At 40.4% G+C, this 21,115-nt stretch overlaps 2 protein-coding genes across 2 annotated transcripts; one reads left to right on the forward strand and one right to left on the reverse strand.

The window, feature by feature from the left end:
* Nucleotides 1–5,412: 5,412 nt before the first annotated feature.
* Nucleotides 5,413–5,889, reverse strand: LOC140167034 (craniofacial development protein 2-like). The gene has a single exon (XM_072190513.1). The coding sequence runs from the start codon at nt 5,887–5,889 to the stop codon at nt 5,413–5,415; it is 477 nt and encodes a 158-aa protein (XP_072046614.1).
* Nucleotides 5,890–9,462: 3,573 nt separating this feature from the next.
* On the forward strand, nt 9,463–18,138 carry LOC140167035 (exonuclease 1-like). The gene is made up of 9 exons (XM_072190514.1): nt 9,463–10,164; nt 13,026–13,074; nt 13,744–13,863; nt 14,464–14,588; nt 15,021–15,158; nt 15,655–15,864; nt 16,524–16,708; nt 17,230–17,306; nt 17,633–18,138. Exons 5-9 carry the CDS (start codon nt 15,033–15,035, stop codon nt 18,136–18,138), a joined length of 1,104 nt encoding a protein of 367 aa, XP_072046615.1. The 5' UTR covers nt 9,463–10,164; nt 13,026–13,074; nt 13,744–13,863; nt 14,464–14,588; nt 15,021–15,032.
* The last annotated feature ends 2,977 nt before the right edge of the window (nt 18,139–21,115 follow it).

Here is a 21,115-nt window from a genome sequence, read left to right on the forward strand (position 1 = left end):
TAGTGATGGTGTGCCGAGTTCCTCTGGTCCGTCGTGGAGTCAACAGTAGACTGCCGCTCATCTACCCTCGGTATTTTTGAAGATTTGCTTGTAGTTGTCGTAATCACGGGTTTTGCTGGGAATTATTTTAGTCCAGTCCCAACAGCTTTACGGGTGATCAGCCCTGTTTCAGCTTCTTTTCTGGACACACAGCAGCCGAGATCTACCAATATGCAGTAGTTCGCCCCTGATCTGGAACATGTTGATGACCAATGATGACATGTTAAACACCAACCTAATGACCGTTGAGAAGTAAATCTTCCTCTTCCGGTCTTTGGCCCATGATGAAAATTTGAAGCCATTGGGATAGGCTACTCCAATATGAAGAGAATCACTACCGTCCTTGACCACTTAGAATACTCAGAAAAACTCAGAAAAATGAAGATGGAGCTTGATGCTCATGGCATGAGACCATGGAACTAAACTAGCCCTACCAGAAAAACAGCACCTGATCTTACCGCACTGTTCTCCAGCAGTTTAAGGACAAAGTCCGACCGGAACATAACTCACAAGTGCTCCTGAAAGACCTGGTATTAAACCTAACCTAGCAAATGCCATGAACACCAAGATATGAGTAACTAGAAGGAGAAAGAACGGAGCAATATCGCAGCATGATTGTGTCGCTGGCTGTACTGTCTACATCGTTACAGTAGCAAAAACAAATGGCCAAGACATTTGAACATACTGGCCGTTGAACCTGATGGTTTCCTCCGCCCTAAAGCTGGCTTGTTCAGCAACTGAGCTAGGGAGGCAGAGGGCGCTCATTCCTCACTCTGTTAAAATACCAGCCCGCACCTGGGAGCACCCAAAGGGAAATCCAACACCAGAAACAGCATGTTAAACACTGATTCTTTGCAACCAGGGTTGCAGGTGTTGGCAAAGGTAATTTTCAGCTCCCCGACACTGCAGCAGTGTCTCCTTTTCCATGGATTGGGCTATTCCATCTAAAATCCACACTACCCCTGTGGAAGATTTACTTGTTGGTTTTTATTGTTGGTTTTTATTGTTTTTATTGATTGATTGCTTATTTGATTAACTATGGGTCCGTAGAAGGCCAAAATCACCTTTTCCAAGTTTACTCAAATATAGATAACGAACACATTGATCTACATGTATTTGTATAATTCAACACAAATGAATATTATTCAATGAAGAGTATGACTATGATTGCACAATGTAAAACATACATGATAACAATCTCAAACACAGATCTTATCATCCAATACCTTTTTGTTGTCGCTGATCAGTTTCTCTGAGGTATTAATGCAAATTGAGGTCCCTCGAAGTTCACTATAGACTAGACAATTGGCACAATTCTTTGCATACAAAATCCTTGCACAGGTGACAATTTCGGAAATGGTGTTACTTGCTCCAATCATTCCTTTCTTCAGGAACTGTATAGAGGCCTTGCATGTGACGTATCATCCCGTAAATATGGCGGACTACTCAAATGCATTCAACAAAAGCATGATTGCAATCTATCGTGACACACATAATCCTGCACTACGATCAAATAGGTTGATGACAACGTTTGATTGAATGGACTGCACTCCGCCATAACTACGGTGAAGGACACCGGTTCAAATCCTTTGTTTGGAGCCAATCGATAAAAGAATGCAGGGCCTCTATTCCGCGGTCTATTCCACTTAATATATTGACAGACGTGTTTCATAAATCAGACTTCAGTTTGTTGACAGATTCCCCCCCCCCCCCCAAATCCCATTTTGGGAAAGGTGCACACTTTGACGCAATCAAATGTCAGTCACCGTTTATCAGTGGGAGCTGGTAGCCTAAATGGGTAGATCGTCCGCATAGAGATCTGAAGATCGTGGGTTCTATCCCATGACGGCACATTCCCTTGCGGTTTTTTCAAGTTTGGTTGTGTGCCGGTCGGGATTTTTGTGTATTTGCTATTTTGTTCAAATTATAAAATTTGAATGTCACACTGGTCTACATTTAATTTGTAAGGATTCAGAGTCATCAAGTAATGCCATGGATTGATGATTAAGTCGGCATTGAGTTCGCCTTGCTGACTTTGGTGACGCATATTCACGAGCTGGGGCCGACAAACGTATCGACGCGGCGGCGATTTACACGGGTTGCCCATGTGCCCGCCTTATTTCTATATTCAATATTTACGTCAGGGTGTTTGGAGTTTTGAAAAAAAAATTGACAACATATTTTGTGTACTTCGCATCCTCTCATATTTTTTTTTCTCGCCTTTTTCTTCATTTAAAACTTAACTGCCCCTCCTTCACGGTTCAAGTAAAAAAAAAATCAGATTCCCCTCATGACCCCCCCGGCCCCCCCCCCCAAAAAAAACATTAAAACTCCCACCCTGGCTAAAAACGGTCCGCAATGCCTCCACCTCAAGTGACGCCCATCATTTTAACCTGTGCAATTTCACTTGACCCAAAAATGACCTTCACATTATCTGCCTCACTAAGGAGGCCGTTCCCACCAAATTTCATCAACCTGCAGCAGTCTATAGCGATTTGACCCCAGATGACCCTGAATGACCCCAAAATGACCTTGACATTTTTGCCTTGTTTCAGTGGTTGTCCCCACAAAATTTCATGAATCTGCTACAATCTATGGCAATTTGACCTCGGATGACCCTAAAATGAACTTGACATTTTTGTCTTCCTACAGCGGTCGTTCCCACCAAATTTCATGAACCTGCAACAATATATGGCGATTTGACCCCGGATGACCCCAAATGACCTCACAATGACCATGCAATTACGCATATTTTGCGCTGAAAAACAAATCAGGTCAAGAACTCCTGCATGGCTGTGCTACTCTCCGCCAAGTTTCATCACTGTATCTCATACAGATCTCCAGATAATCTGTGCACAAGGTCATTTTCCTTGATATGCATAAATTATACAAATTAGGTACTTAAAAGGGCATTTCGTGATCCACAGCATCATCCCCCACTTTTCTCTAAAAAAAGTTGAGATTTTTATATCACTGGATACCTCTGGCTACATAATGTTTATGTAAAAAAATTTTCTTGCAGAATAATTCGTTTAGCAAAGATATCGTGAAATTTGAATTTCGTTCTGGTATACCAGAACGAAATTACAACACATTGTCTATGGAGTAGTGTAATACACATACTGCTGCTGCTGCATTGCCATAGTCCGCATAGAACCGTCGGCATTCTCTTGCGTGCTTCCTCTCTTGCCACGGCCATTCCACCATTAGTCCACATTCTGATGTTATCAATCCATCCTGTTTTCCTTCGACCTGGCCTGGCTTTTCCTTCAACTTCTCCTTCTATCGTTATCTGAACAATGCTATAAGGACGCCGCTTCCAATGACCATACAGGGATATCTTTCTTTTCTTCAGCTGACTGAGCAGACCTTGTTTCTCTGTGATGCCCACTTTCTGACGGATCCATACATTGGTTTTCCTATCTTTCCAGCTGACCTGAAGCATTCTGCGCCATACCCACAGCTCAAACGACTCTATCTTCTTGATATCGCTTTGTTTTAGGGTCCAACTTTCTGCACCATACAGGGCTATACTCGAGACAAGGGATCTCACCAGTTGTTTCTTCAGCTTCAGGCTGATCGCTTTAGCCTTCCATAATCCTAATAATTGGCTGGTGGCATCTCTGGCAATTGCTAGTCGAGCATTGATCTCTGGTGTAGAGTCTCCATCACACCCTACCATTGAGCCAAGGTATTTGAACCTTTCAACCTGCTTGATTGGCTTTCCACCCAGGGAGATTGTCTCTTTACTACCATGGGTCATAACATGGGTTTTGGCTGCGTTAATATGGAGACCAAAGGTGTGCCTGCACCTTTCCAACTCGACTGCTTGCTTCTCAAGTTCTGCCTTCGTGCATGCTATGAGTGTGGTATCATCTGCATAGCGAATATTCCATATTGTTCTTCCACCGACAATGCTGCCTGATCTCTCATCTACAACCTCATTCACCTGTCGCATGATCGATTCACCACAGGCATTGAACAGCATGGGGGACATAATACAGCCCTGCCGAACTCCTTGTTCAAATGGAAATGGGTCTGTGTGGCTATCTGCTACACGAATAACACCAGTCGCTTTTGAGTACAACCTCTTACGCAGCCAGACTAGGTGATTTGGTGTGCCGAAGTCCAAGAGAGTTTTCCACAGGACATCATGATTGACCGTGTCGAAGGCCTTGCTGTAGTCGACAAACATCAGCCACAGTTGTTGATCTTGGCGTTTCACTGTTTTCTCAATGATGTTACGTAAAGTGAGGATTGCGTCAGTTGTCCCTTTACCAGCAACAACAAATCCAAACTGTTCCTCTGCGATCTGCGGCATAATTTCTAGCAGCACTTTTGAAGCGTGGCATAGCAGACTGATGGTACGATGTTTAGAGCATTCTTGAGTGCCAGGTTATTTCTGATTGAGTCCAGTCACTGGGCCATTCTCCTGTCTTCCAGATGTTATGAATTATTTCTTTCATAGCTTGAACAACAGTTTCTCCTCCCGCCTTTATCATTTCTCCATATATCCCATCTTGACCAGCAGCTTTACCGGCTTTTTTTTAAATTTTTATAGCTGTTCTGATTTCACTTAGCATGATTTCAGGTTCTAGTAGCTCTGGTCGGCTTTCATCTTGGGGAGCCTTGGGGCATCGGAGTGAAATAGTTGAGTGCCATACTCTGTCCACCTGTCTTTGATACTAGCAGCCTCATAAAGCATCTCACCTTTCTCGTCCTTGATACCAATGCCTGCCTGAGGACATTTCCGTCCACTAATCTGCCTTATCAGCTGGTATGTGCGTTTGCTGTTCCCAGACCTGAATGATTTATCTGCTTCAGCGCTCACGTCGTCCAGCCATTTGCGTTTTGCTCTACGGCATGCAGTCTTGACAGCTTTGCAAAGGTGTCTGTATTCTGGGCTTTGGAAGTTGTTCAGCTTGGCTTGGCGTCTCTGGAGAATCAAGTCTTGGATTGCTGGATCATCTATCCATGGCTTTTCTGTTTTTCTTACAGCCGGACAATGTTCTTTTGCTGCTGAAGATAGAGTATCTGCTAATACTGGCCATGAAACATCCTTGTCTTTCAAGTGGTCTTGGACACTGGCTTCAAATGCATCTGCAGTGGTTGGATCTGTCAACTGTGATAGGTTTGGTTTCACTTTCTTCGACAGTCTCTTTTTCGTGTTCCAACTGCGACCCTTCACCTTCATCCAGACTAGTTGGTGGTCTGTACCGCAATCAGCACTGCGTAATGCTCTGCTGTCTATGCATTCAATTCTGTCACGTAGCCGGATAGCGATGAAATCTATTTGGTTCTTCCATAGGCCACCTGGAGAACACCAAGTATACAGCTGATTTCTTCTATGTTGGAAACAGGTATTCACAGCAACTAATTTGTTGTCACTGAGCCAGTCGAGCAGTGTTTGTCCACGGTCGTTACCTTCTCTGACACCATATCTACCACAGGACATATGATGGCCATCACCACCAGTCGAGCTTTCTTGGGGTATTCGTCCACTACCTTTTGCAGCATAGCATATATTGAAAGTATCTCTTCGTCGTCCGCTTCAGGCGTTGGCATGTAGATCTGGATGATTGTTATTGGCTTGGGTTTTGCATGGAGACGAATCATAATAATTCTGTCTGATATTGGTTGGACTTTCAAAACAGATTTGACAGTCTTTGGCGATACAAGGAATCCCACACCTCTTTGGTGAACATTGTCATCACCTACATAGTAGAGCATCCAGCCATTTGTATTCACCTGTCCTGATGAAGTCCATCTGGTTTCTGCCAGTCCTATAACATCCAGACTCAAACGCTCTGCCTCCATGCGAACTTGATCTAGTTTACCACAGTCGTTCATCGTACGGACATTCCATGTTGCAATGTTCAGATATCGTCGATCTCCGCCAGATGTAGCCCGAGAAGTATCAGATCCATAAAAAGTGGGTAATGGTGAATCCAACGGACGAGGACACAAAACACATCAAGGATCAATAAATGATACAAGAGGATACCTTGAATATAAACAACAGAAAGGAAAACGAGCAAGGTACACCAACTTGATGTGGGGAAACAAGTAAAATACAGACTAGACAATATGCAGGGGGGGCAAAACCAGCAAATGTAGGCATAGGAAGTAAGCAAAGTTCGATAGCCAAAAATTACCAGTTCCAAGGCTCACAAAGTGCTAAACCTGCAAAAACAACAAGGATCAATGGTAATACAAAACTGCACTAGAACATGTGATGAAAATCACTGTGCATATAAACAGACACGCTAAACCAAACATCCAGAGTAGGCACAAAATAAGCAAAGTTCGATGGCCAAAAATTGCCAATTCCAGAGCCCACAAAAGTGTCAGGAAAACAGTACACTGGAAGTGATGAAAATCACTGTGTACATAGCAGTCAAACACTAAACGGACAAAAAAAACAACCGACGTTTCGAGCAGATAAACTGCTCTTCTTCAGGGACAGACAACAAAATATAAAAGCAAACAACAAAAACTACATGCTGTAATTTAAAAACAAAATTCAAGTCAAAAACTGAAGGCAAGTTCAAATAGAACTCAGTAGCAAACAAGATAAGCTCAGAGCAAAATAAGCATGTCTTACTTCAATGAAGCACAGTTTACTACAGTGAGAAACTGGAAAGCATTATGTAAATAAGCACGACCACAGGACAATAGGGTATTGTCCTAATTGACAGGAAGTAGATGTCAAGAGGGGTCGTAGTCAATAGAAGAGGAAGAGAATGAATAGAGGGAGATAAGTGGGCCAATGTCACTCAAATTTAAAAGAGAAGAGTCATGCATATTACAAAACAATTATTTTAAATACAGATAATGTTAAAAAAGAGAGAAAAAAATACAGCAAAAATTGCTGAATAAAACACAAGTTGAGGAAAGTCTCAAATATTAGAGTGTAGTATGCATACAGAAAGAGGGGTGGGGGGGTAGAAAAAAAGGGTAACTGCAGTTCATGTGGATAGGCCTGCAGTGAAGTGGTAAAGCCAAAATCACTAAAACCAAAGCACAGTAAAATACTGTTACAAATTAGCATGAAATATGCTAGAATAGGTAGTGATACAAGGTCTACTAAAAGATGGAAAAACATAGGCAAGCAAGGAGGCCTACAGTGAGAATGCCAAATGTGAATTGACACATCAAGCATGTACAATACATGTAGATCCAGTAATAAATGAAAAAGTAATTAGAAAAGATATGTGTGGTGCAATAAATATTATACATGTAGGCCTGCATAATGCATGTGTTAAGAAAAGTGAAAAGCCAATAATTGCTGAATCAAAACACAAGTTGAGGAAGGTCACATATATAATAAAATGGCAGTATGCATGCAGAAAAGGGGGGTTAGGTTTGGAAGTAGAAAAACAGATAAAGTAAATGCATATGAGCTCATGTGGACCGTGCATGATAAAACCAATTCACAGTGCATGTAAAGACCTTTAGATGACAATGGAAAGCCAACAAATCACTAAAACCAAAGAACAGTGAAATACCATAACAAATTGACATGAAACATGCCAAAATAGGTAGTGATAAAAGGTCTATACAAGCAAGCAAGGAGGGAGGCCTACAGTGGTGTGAAAGCCACATGTGAGTTGACCCATCAAACATGTAGGCCTACATGTACATGTATGTCAAATACATGTGTTGACGCAAGTAAGATCCATAGGCCAAATAAGGATACACTGGCACGTTAATCTTTAACATTTAAGCCAAGTGGTTGGGTTGTCTTAAGTTTAGAGATCCAGTCTTTCTCAAGTTTCTTTCGCATGAACGTGTCAGTCGTTAGGGGGTTTGTCAATACCCATGACAGATATGTGACTAGCAGAATGTCCTGGGAGGTTGAAATGTTTGGCTACTGGTGTATTTCTGTTAAGGCGAGCATCGGCGCAATGCTCACCCAGTCTGGTTGACAGGCTACGACCAGTCTCTCCCACATACTGAACTTGGCAATTAGCACAAGTGATGAGATAGATCACATTCTCACTCTGACAACTGATGTGTTTGTGGATGTCATGGCTTTCACCTGTGGAAGAACTAGTGAAAGACGATCCTTCCTTAGTATGTTTGACAGGTAGGCCCGGGTGGAGGTCATGTTCACATGACTTACAAGATCCACATGCAATAGAGCCTCTAGGAGGAGGTTGGTCTGGAGGCAGGGATGAACGTACAATCATGTCCTTGATGTTAGTACTTCTGCGATAAGCGACCATGGGTAGGTTGGGAATAGCCTTCTTACATCTATCAGAAGAATGCAAGATACGCAAGTGTTTGTGAAGTATCTGAGAAAGTTTAGGAAGCGATGGATGGTAAGTGATGACCAGAGGAATGCGTTCTGGATTATCAGAGTCTGGCGTACGAGGCACTAGAGCGTCAGATCTAGGAATCTCTAGAGCTTTGCTGATTTGCCTGTTGATAACAGAGCCAGGATAACCTCTGGCCTTAAGAAAGCCTTCAAGTTCATCTTTTCTCTTCTGAAGCGTCTCGGGAGAGGAGCAGATGATTCAACCGGAAAGCCAAGCTGTACGGAAGACTTGGCTTGGTATGCTTGGGATGACAGGAAGTCCAGTGAAGAAACTGGTGTGAGTCAGTGGGTTTAGAGTACAGGTCCGTATGGAGAGTATCATCTCTGATGGATACCAGTACATCCAAGAAGGGTATTTCCTTGATAGTAACGGTATTTTACTGTGCTTTGGTTTTAGTGATTTTTGGCGTTACCACTTCACTGCAGGCCTATCCACATGAACTGCAGTTACCCCTTGTTTTTCTTTCCCCCCCCCCCCCCCTCTTTCTGTATGCATACTACACTCTAATATTTGAGACTTTCCTCAACTTGTGTTTTATTCAGCAATTTTTGCTGTATTTTTTTCTCTCTTTTTTAACATTATCTGTATTTAAAATAATTGTTTTGTAATATGCATGACTCTTCTCTTTTAAATTTGAGTGACATTGGCCCACTTATCTCCATCTATTCATTCTCTTCCTCTTCTATTGACTACGACCCTCTTGACATCTACTTCCTGTCAATTAGGACAATACCCTATTGTCCTGTGGTCGTGCTTATTTACATAATGCTTTCCAGTTTCTCACTGTAGTAAACTGTGCTTCATTGAAGTAAGACATGCTTATTTTGCTCTGAGCTTATCTTGTTTGCTACTGAGTTCTATTTGAACTTGCCTTCAGTTTTTGACTTGAATTTGTTTTTAAATTACAGCATGTAGTTTTTGTTGTTTGCTTTTATATTTTGTTGTCTGTCCCTGAAGAAGAGCAGTTTATCTGCTCGAAACGTCGGTTGTTTTTTGTCCGTTTAGTGTTTGACTGCTATTTACACAGTGATTTTCATCACTTTCATTGTACTGTTTTCCTGACACTTTTGTGGGCTCTGGAATTGGCAATTTTGGCCATCGAACTTTGCTTATTTTGTGCCTACTCTGGATGTTTGGTTTAGCGTGTCTGTTTATATGCACAGTGATTTTCATCACATGTTCTAGTGCAGTTTTGTATTACCATTGATCCTTGTTGTTTTTGCAGGTTTAGCACTTTGTGAGCCTTGGAACTGGTAATTTTTGGCTATCGAACTTTGCTTACTTCCTATGCCTACATTTGCTGGTTTTGCCCCCCCCTGCATATTGTCTAGTCTGTATTTTACTTGTTTCCCCACATCAAGTTGGTGTACCTTGCTCGTTTTCCTTTCTATCAGATCCATGCCTCTCAGATGAGTTTAAGCATGACTCGTCATTGGGTGACTCGGAGCAGACGATGGTGGCCTATATTTTTAGCCTCGTCCAACATGGCAACAGGCAATATCGCAACAGCAAACGAAACGGCAAAACTGCATGCGTGACCCGGAAGTTATTACGACCGTACCATGTGTTTTCATGTAAACAAACAACAGCTGACAGTTGCGAGTGCAGAGTGAACGGAATATCTTAATATCGTTCTTGTTTTATTGGTTGGATTTAACCAGCGAATGATACTAAGAGAGAGAAATTAAAGTCATGGGGGTGAAGGGGCTTCTCCCGAAACTCGGAAACATCAACAGAGGTATCCATGTTAAAAACCTGAGTGGTTGTAAAGTGGGGATCGAAGCATCCTCATGGCTTTATCAAGGTGAGTTTTCAAATTGAAATTTAGTTAATACAGGGTCAGTCCATGTCAAAACATACTGAGTGTACACCCACCCTCTTGGATTATGCTCTTCTTTGGCTCAGGGGTACCTTTCATGGACCCCTAGGTGAGGTCACAAGAAAAAAATTCAAATTCAATTTCGTTTCCGAATGGCGGGCCATCTAAGTTTGGCGACCTTGACCAAAATTGGGAATTTAAGGTGTCCAAATGACAAAGCGCTCTCTTTGAGAGGCATTTTCTTCTTAATTAAATCAGTTGTGACCCTCTTTTTGAATGTGGTCACTCACTGGCTGTGTCTGAAATGCCTAATGCCAAAAAGATAGATTTTGAATTTCGTTGGGATTTCAGAGGGGTCAAAATCAGCACTTCATACTGTTCAATCAAAGTATCTTTAATTTTGAAGGACCCATGATAATGCCACAGTGCACTTATAGGTCCTAATTATGTTCAGAATGGATTAACCATGTGCCAATGTCTATGAGCAATTCAAAAAAGAGAAATTTCTAGACCCCTACAGAATTTTAGGCCCCCTAAAGTGGTTCAGCCACAAATGGCACTTAAAATCGGCAAATTTTGACACCTAATAACTTTAGGTGTACACCAGATATCAATTTCTAGTCTTTTGCATCTGAAAGAATGTAGTCTAATGTTACTAGGAACATAAGATTTGTTTTGTATTTTTTGTGTTTTGATACTTTCAAAAAGGTCGTTGACCTATGAACATTTTTCGTCATAGCGCCCTACTGAAAGGTCTGACACATAACAAACTATACATTTTGGAATCCTCATGACCATACTGAGTAATTTGATATATTACTTGACATAATTGGGAGCATTCTGAAAATTTGACCCCCCATAACCTGTACGTTGCATGTGCATCGTTGCCAGGAAGTGCATTTTTGTCCCCCTTAAAAATCCATACAGAGGATTAGAAAGTAGTTTTTTTCTTATTACTTGACTCAAGAGCAACTTGAAATATCAGGATAAATAATACAAATGCCTATAAAGTGATCAAAAATATAAAAAAATATCATACTAAAATTGGCATTTTGTACCGCGTCCTGTATGCATGGTATGTTAGGCAAAAATGACTATTTTTGAAAGCGTCAACTTAATACTAAAACACAAAAATACAAAACAAATCTTATGTTCCTAGTAACATTAAACTACATTCTTTCAGATGCAAAAGACTAGAAATTCATATCTGGTGTACACCTAAAGTTATTAGGGGTCAAAATTTGCCGACTTTTAATGCCATTTGTGGCTGAACCACTTTAGGGGTGGCCTAAAATTCTGTAGGGTCTAGAAATTTCTCTTTTTTAATTGCTCATAGACATTGGCATATGGTTAATCCATTCTGAACATAATTAGGACCTATAAGTGCACTGTGACATTATCATGGGTCCTCAAAATCAAGATAATTTGATTGAACAGTACGCTGATTTTGACCCCTCTGAAATCCCAACGAAATTCAAATCTATCTTTTTTTGGCATTAGGTATTTCAGACACAACCAGTGAGTGACCACATTCAAAAAGAGGATCACAACTGATTCAATTAAGAAGAAAGTGCCCCTCAAAGAGAGCACTAATGTCATTTGGACCCCTTAAATTCACAATTTTGGTCGAGGTCGCCAAACTTTGATTGCCCGCCATTCGCAAACGTAATGGAATTTGAATTTTTTTCTTGTGACCTCACCTAGGGATCCATGAAAGGTACCCCTGAGCCAAAGGAGAGCAAAATCCAAGAGGGTGGGTGTACACTCAATCTGTTTCGACATGGACTGACCCTACATTGTACATGCACGACGCTTTGGAGTTTTAGCCATAATTTACTATTTACTCAAAATGCTGTACTGCCGTGAAGGGTCTCTCTGTCCATTCATAATTTCATTGTCATGATTCAATAACGAGGTAAGCTTTAGTGAAACTGAAAGAGACACAAGTGCTGGCTTTTTTGGCCGTTTTTTAGCATCATCAATATCATGACTCACATGAGTTCAGTAAAGGGACTTTAATTATAATTTTAAGACACAGATAAAAAGAATTTATCGCGTCTGACGTCATCTGTCAATCAAATTCGAGCACGGTTTGTTTACAAGTGTCGTGATGATGACTTGCTAAACGCGGATTTATAACTTTATAGGTCTTTATAGTAGGAAACTTTCTTTGCTGAAGGCACCATGTCCACAATGCCTAGAAAAGCTGCTTTTTGCCTTGTAACAGTACGGACTTTTTCGCCATTTGCTGCTATTCCTTTTCTCCGATCAGCACCAGATAGATCGGTCTTCCTTTTACATGCTGATTAACCTGTGTTAACCAATCAAGGATCGTAATTGACAGTGACATCAGACGCGATAAATTCTTTTTATCTCTGTCTTTAATTATAAGACAAGTCTTAAAGTCATAATAAAAAGGACTTCATGTGACATGTCAAAATTGCTCTGACTCTGTAAGTACACAACAGTCAACATTTGGCAGATTCCAGATATTGAGAACCCTACATGAATAAAATGCATGCATTCCTTCAGCTTAAAGTCAATCAGTCAGTCTGTCTGAGGGCCGATGAAACAGATTCGATGGGTGTACGAGAACTCTACCTTCAAATTTGCACACAATAGTTATGCATTTGATGCTAGAGTATGTTGCTATCCATTTTTTGAGTGCAATTTTAGCAACATTTTTGATGCAATTGCCCATTGTGATTACTTTTGAACTTCCATTTATATGGTGCCATGCTTTGAGAGCAAATTCAACTAGATTCCCAATCCTGATCCTACACGTCTGAGTACAGGTTCATTAATATTTTCATATCATTGGCCACATCAACCTTTCTTTTTTTCAGTGATATATTCCTGTAGCTGGGAGCTCTACACTGATCAAGTGACTGATAGGTAATTTTAGCATTTTATAAATATTTCAATTAATTCTTTCTAAATACAAAATGTATGTTATGCATACATGATACATTCCAGTATACATGTACATATACATTGTTGCACCCACATGGAATTCTAATGAAAATAAAACAGAAATTTGTCCTGATTGATGGTACCCGATACATAGATTTGTCATGAAGGAGAAAATTGTAATCTATGTACTACCCTACCGCCATTGATTGGGCATAAACACAGTATGTGTATCAGTTCTTTGAGTCAATCAATTTAATACTACATTTGTACACACATGTTATTGAGCAAATCAGTGGTGTTACTCTCTCAAGGAAGCCAAATGGACTAAAGCAGTAGCACACATGCTGGTCATCCAACCCTTGGTCAAGTGGCTCCTTCAAGAACTGTTAGGGTTACATTTGTGTATGATGCTCTCAGCTAGTTACATGATGAGCATCTGCTGCACCACTCAGGTCTGTGGGCCATTAAAAGTACTTGTTGAGGGAATTCCTTGTTGAGTAACATTTGGTTGGCTTTGGCAGCTGCCCATCAGAGCCCTACAAGAGTTATCAGCTTAAAAAAAAGTAAAATTATCTCAATATAACATAGTTTATAACGAATGTGCATGATGTCATTATTTTGCTTTGTGTATTATAATAATTATACATGTAGGTATATAACTCTTTTTGAAGAGGCGATCAAACTACTGATAGATAACGGGGTCCAGCCTGTTGTGGTCTTTGATGGAGACCAGATTCCAGCCAAAGCTAAGACTAAACAGAAACGAGACAAGTAAGTTCAGCATAGGAGATAAAGCATACAGTACCATATATCAAATCATGAAATGATGAAACAGATACATGAGATGATTTTAATGCATGTTGCAAAATATCACTAAATTATTGATAATAATTAATACAGACCAAAAATTACTCTAATGAGAAGTTCCATTAATTCTGAGCCTGAGGAGTCTCTTGTTGCAGTCCTTGCAGTGGCATCCGCAGGTGTACAAAAGTGGGGGAGGACAGGGCTCAATGCCCCCGACTACTTGTGAATTGCTTTGCTTCCCGTAATTGGTAATCTCATGATTTTTCACCATCTGGGTGCATACCTCCACTGAACGACAAAAGTGTAGGCAGCCCCCATCCCCTTTGGGCCACTAAGGGCCAGTTTCTGGAAGCATGGCTAGTGGTCAGGCTTAAGCCCAAATTTTCCAATATCAGTGCCTATAAGAGAAATCAATAAAATGGATCCACATTGGTTGGGCTATCCTGCTAGCTAAGCCTGATCACTAGCCAAGCTTCAACAAGAAATTGGGCCTAATTGTTTTACTCTTCTTATACTTGAGGATGAGTAGTTGAGCAACAGTTTTATTTATTTTGACATTAACAGAAGGCGGCAAGAAGCGGTACTGAAGGCTTAATGCAGCTGTGGCTATCAATGACTTGGAAACAGCCAAGCGTGCAGCCAGTCAAGCAATAAAGGTCACTGATGATATTGTGGATAATGTTAAGGAGGTAAATTAAGACACTTCGTTTTTTTTTTTTATGATTATGTGAAAGAATCAATGATAGATGGCAATGACACAGTAGGCCCTGTGCATTGGTGTGTATATTTTTGTCCAGGTAAGTGCACCCCTACACAATAAAAAAAATGCCATTGATTCTGTGATTGCAAGCCCTTTTAAAATGAAATTTAAATACCCTATTTTGGCATGCTATAGACTGGATATGATTTGCATTTGACATTAAACTGAACTGACATATCATTTACCATGCTCTCACCTGCAAAATTGTCCATTTTTATATCAAACTGTATGTGCATTGATATTTGTCATTTGTACAGCATAATTATGTAAGTTATTTCAAATCTGTCCAATAGCTCTCGTAATACATGTATCAGGGATAAACAATTGCAGTAGCCCATTTTCATTATTTTCTCTCATGCAGCTTTTGCGCAGAATGGATGTGCCCTACGTGAAGGCACCATATGAGGCAGATGCACAGCTTGCATATATGGCACAGGCAGGTGTTATAGATTATGTGATAACAGAGGACTCAGACTTACTTGTGTATGGAGCACCAAAGGTAAGGCTACATTTATTTAATTTCTCATTTTGAGTAATAACAGGTTATGGTACTATGCAGATTACCTAAAAGATTATCAATATGCGTGTTTCCACTGAGCAGTGAGCACTCTGTATTTTTACCCGGTATTACCTGGTAACCCACAATCCGATTCAGGCAACAACCAGCATGTTTCTACTGAGGGCTTAAAATAAGAGTTGTGGTGTGTACCAGAAGTACTGAAAATATTTTCCTGACCCCCAAGCTGCTTTTAAGTTCACGATGTGATACATAAAATGTACATAAAAGAAGTTCAACACCCAGCAACTGTTAACCGTTGTGTTTCCACTGACAGAAATACCGGGTTTCACACCACATGGTCTACCTCATGAGGTGGATCACAGTTGGCGGGTGTCCACACCGCATCACTCTGAACCGATCTGTTTCCACTGAGCACATTGGAAGTTCTTCAAGTTTCATCTTTAATTCACAATTTGCAATATTTCTCTTTCACCAGGTTATCTACAAATGGAAGAGAAATACTGGTGTGGGATGTTTGATTGAGTACAATGACCTGTGGCAAGCTTTCCCGTTCCTGTTCACCAGGGAGTCATTCATCACCCTGTGTGTCCTAAGTGGATGCGACTATCTGGATTCCCTTCCAAATATTGGGATAAATCGAGCCATAAAATTTCTTGTTGGTCTTGGTAACAGAAATATATTTGAGGTGAGTCTTCTAACATGAATAAAAATCAAAAAGTTGCTACTTCACTTAATTTTAAAATCGGGGCAAGCATATACTTTCACACTTTCTTTTTTACTTTTGAGGCCTAGTGCAGGTAATAACAGATACTTCATGCAGTTTTAGTTTTATAGATATTATTATCATTGGGTCAGCAGTGATGGATATCTGAATGTGACTTATAATCTTTACTTCAGCATTTTTGTCTTTCAGCATTTGAAGATACTTTCTCTTGCTATCAATTTGTCTGTCCACATTACTGTGTACATGTATATATATGTCAGACTCTAGTCCGAATAATCAGACCCAGAACAAAATATTAATTTCTGACATGATCCTGTTCTGGGTCTGAACTGTTTCCATATGAAATCTTGATGGCAAATTGGACAATAGAAGCACATGGTTAGCCGTGACAGCTTTTTAATCCCTATTCATGTTACGTGAATCACGCTATTGTGGACCATCCTTCTGATACTTGAGTGTTTGGACAAGCGGAACGGTCTTTTGTCTACCTCTCTGTTTGTAAACAAACCAGGATGTCGAAATCGTCATTCTCGCCGAATACGAAAGTCAGCGTAATAGTACGGCACTAGTCAGACTCATGTGAATAATTAATTTTCATTTCATATATCTCTTGTTAACAGGAGTTGCACAACATAGCAACTATCATCGGTGTACGTGTTGATGTCCCAGCAGCCTACATCGAGTCAGTGAAGAAAGCCATCTATGTTTTCAAACACCAGATTGTGTATGATTTTGGTTTACAGCAGTTGTGCCCATGCACACCTCTTCAATCTGGTGACATTGATTATGGGGACTATGCCGGAGAGTATCCTTTACATCTGCTTTAATGAGAGAGAATATGAACCTTTTCTGACTTCATTATTTCTGAAGTTTATGTCCAAAGTACATTGTATGTGAAACTAGATTTTTGTCCAGGAATCTAATGTTAATGTCATTAATTTTTTTAAAAATCACATAAGTACACTTTTCGACCCAAATTAATCATGTTATTACAATCACAATATTTTGCATTCACTCATTCTGGATATTTTCCCACCATGTGCTTTAGCTGTCTTTAGACGTGTGACCTTTTAGACGGCAAGAGTGGCAGTACAAGTGGGAAGAAATATTTATTAACAGGTTTTGTTTCAAGTGAAAGTATACATCTTATGTTTATAAATATCAAGAAATCTCAAATTTAGACAAATACAAAGGTATCTCCCCTTCATGCCCATTTACCATTACCATTTATTTAAATAAAAATATTATCATTACTGATTTCAAATTTCCATCCATTTTAAGTAATAATATTGAAAAGTTGTGAAATCCTTTACCATCAATATTCAGCGATTCTGCCGAGTTACTCATCCGTTCATTTAAGTTGAAGAAGGTGTGGTTGGCTCCTGAGGATATGAACATCTCAAGTGAGTACATTTTTTGTTGTGAAAAATGTTTTTGTGAACACATGAAATATTCAAGTTTCCATTAATTAATTTGGTCCATTGATGCTATTAGCAGGTATTAAATCCCGGGATTAAATCAAAATCTTTTTGGTCCTCATATCAAAACAACTGGAACAATAGCAATATTAATGGTAAAATAAAAAACAAAATATGATAATGGACTATCCACTTTTGAGGTTAAGATGAAGTCATTTAAAACACAAACAGATTTAAACTATGTTTTCGCACGATCAAAACAAAATAGACTGTTTAAATTTTTAAATGCTTCTCTTCATTTCATATCATAGGAGCTTCTGACATATCTTGGGAGGCTGAAGAAGATGCAGATGAAAGCTTCCAGAGAGCATACCAGACCAGGCAGTCGGGGCATGCACATGGCATTAAAAGTATTATTGATGTAGTCGAATGGACTGTGCCTGGTCTGCCAGTTCTTACTCTACCACTGATGATGGCGAAAGATGACGAGGGGTCAGTTTTGGCAATTTCACTGCTGGAGGATGAAGACCCGCCTACCGAAGTTCCCTTCATCCTCTTTTCCACATCATCTTGTTATATTACTTACCAAGAAGAGAACCGGCTCCTTCTGTGGAAGTGGGAGAGGATGTTCACATCAGAGCAGCTACCGCCAGAAGTGATGAATGGCTCCAATACTACCACTGATGATGAGTGGGATAAAAGTAGTGAAGAGTCTGGGGACGATATTGTTATGCTTCTTGACGACCAAGAAGAGCAAGAGGATGATAACACCACCCATTATGCTTTTTTAAGGTCATGGGGTAACTGCCCTAAATAGACGGCAAGATGCCCTACTGGAAGCAAAGTGGCAGAAATCACAAGGCAACAATGTGGAGGTCATCTTGCAGCCAGAACTTTCAACCAATACATATGATAAACATGCCATACAAGTTGTTTTTGGCATGGGAGACCAAGTGGTGGTTGTTGGCTATATTGCCAAAGAAATGTCTCAGTATATCCACCAAGCACTCAAATATCACAAAATTGTGGAGGTTGCTATAGACAATATAAAATTTCGAGCATTTAATCCACCTGGATATTATGCGAGACTGAAAATAACGAAAAAAGGGAGATGGGACAATGAGGTCATTAGGAAATCAATGAGTGCAAGATAAATAATTTGTTTCTTCTGTTACATGATAAGTGTGACCCATCATATGACGAGGAACGATAAGGATTCCAAAACAAAACTGAGATTTGAGCAAATTCTGAGTTTTAAATGATATCTTATGTGTGAAATTTGAAGATTACTCTTGAAGATATCATAAGAAATGCAACTTTTATTATTATTAAAATTATTATTTTCATTATATTTTGCAAGGTAATTTTGCCTGCAGACTATGCCAACCGGCTTGTTCCTTTTGATATGATGGGTCACATTATTATGTTTCAACCTCACATTGAAGCCATCACCCCAACATTCTTATTCCAAGTTTTCGTTTCAGTTCAAATTGCTCCAGTGATGCAAGAAACAAATGTGTATCTTGTAATAGGTATACTATAGGTCAGAGTTAGGGTGCATCATACGCCCCCTATGTCAACGGATTTTATTGCTATTTGGTGAAAGTGTGCCACTTGCTAAAATATTAATCCCCACCAAATTTAAATTCAATCCGAAGTCGTCTAGTGGGTCCACGGGAGCTCAAAGTTTCGACGCGATCTTTACAGCAAATGCCGCGATTTCACATAAGACAGCCATATATATTACAATTACTTTACACAGTGAAATCATGGCTCCTGTATGGAATTTGCATCTATTCATGCTTAAAACAATGGTAATGGAATATTTAATGGTTTCACAACATTTTAAGTAGTTGGCATGGTGTCATGGAATCACTTCTACATTAGAAATTAATAGCTGCCATGTATATTTCCATTACTTTGCACATTAAAATCACGGCTGTGATCGATGTGCAACATTTGGCTCCAGTGATACAGTACTTGCAGCAAAAATAAAACGCAAAGAAGAACGTGCAGCCGCAGCAGCAAAGCGACAAGAAAGAAGTAAACAGCAGATGGATGAACCATCAACTAGTTTTCATTCTCTTCTTAGTTCCAGTGAAGATAGCAATAGTGATGCAGACTCATCTGATAGCGATTCTGAATGTGATACAGAAACTCCAACAGGACACTGTCGTACACGAACAGGAACATCAGTCTTCATACCTCATAACATTTTGGCATCACCAAATCTTGTTTCTCTTAGCACACGAATGGGAATAACACCTACACAACAATCTGCTTTTACTGAAGAACTAGTAAGAGAAGTTGGTGGAGATACTTCAAAATTGGCCTTATCCTATGCCACCGCAGACAAATCTAGACGGAGAGTGGTGGGAGACATTGCAAATTCAGCCAAAGAGGCATGGACTCCGCCAAAGTTTGCATCTCTGCACTGGGACGGGAAACTTATGTCATCCATTTCAAACCAAAATGAAAAGGAGGAAAGACTAAGTGTCCTGGTGGGAGATACTAATAATGTGAAACTCCTTGGAGTACCAGCTTACAGGCCTGGTACAGACCGCAAGTCGGGTGACATCATCTCCAAGTTATCTGTCAACTTGCTCCAATCCTGGAATTGTGCTGACAACATAAAAAATTTGGTGTTTGATACTACTGCTTCTAACACAGGCCATATGTCCGCTGCATGCATTGCAATCCAGACTCATCTTGGAAAAGCACTCCTATGGTCAGCATGCCGACACCATGTAGGCGAGGTCATGCTGACCCAAATCTTCAAGGATCTCCAAATAGAGACATCCAAATCACCTGAGGTAACCCTCTTTTCCGATACAAATCCAACTACAACATATTGCCGCAGAATAGCGAGCAGCCACTTGCCCAATTTGACATTACTGAGTTTAGTCAGACACAACAGACCTTACTGCGGAAATTCAAAGCTGATGCTGAAATTGTCCTGAGGTCCAAAATGGATCTTGTAAGAGATGATTATAATGAGTTTGTTGAGCTCTCCATGTTCTACCTTGGATTCCAGACTTCCATCACTTTCAAGCGGCCAGGAGCAGTACATAAGGCAAGGTGGATGGCCAAATTATTATATTCAATCAAGATCTCTCTTTGCAAGATCATATTCGCAACTCCCAAAAGGAACAGTCACAACAAAGCACCAACCCCGAAGATTCGCGACTTTGTCACATTCGCAACCATCATATACAGCACATGGTGGTTAACATGTAGCAATGCTGTTGATCGCGCCGATATAACGACTTGAAGTTATACAAGCAGTTGTTGCTGTATTCAGAGGTGAATGCTTGTGTTTCTGCAAGTGCCATCGCAGCAATGGAGCGGCATCTGTGGTATCTCACGGAAGAGATGGTTCCACTAGCACTCTTCAGTGAAAAAGTACCTGGAGTAGAGAAACAAGCTCTAGCCTGTAAGCTCCTGGCAGTCAAACCTGACACAGAAATTATCATCCCAAGTAACCGCTATGGTAAAGGCTTCAAGAAACCTAATTTCCCAACAAACATCACAGAAGCAACAACCCTAGCTGACCTAGCAGGAACGGACTCTTGGTTCACCATGCGCATTTTGCAGCTTGATGATGGCTTCCTTTCAGACAGCGTTGACACTTGGCCTCAATCCCCAGCTTTCCAGACCTCTGTTGCCAATGTCCGTGCCATTAACGTTGTAAACGATGCTGCAGAGCGTGGTGTAAAGTTAAGTTCTGACTTCCTGTCAGCTGCCCGTTCTGAGGAGCATTATCAGGCTATCTTACAGACTGTGGAAGACGACAG

Source organism: Amphiura filiformis, chromosome 12 (assembly GCF_039555335.1).
Source record: "Amphiura filiformis chromosome 12, Afil_fr2py, whole genome shotgun sequence".
NCBI lineage: Eukaryota > Metazoa > Echinodermata > Ophiuroidea > Amphilepidida > Amphiuridae > Amphiura > Amphiura filiformis.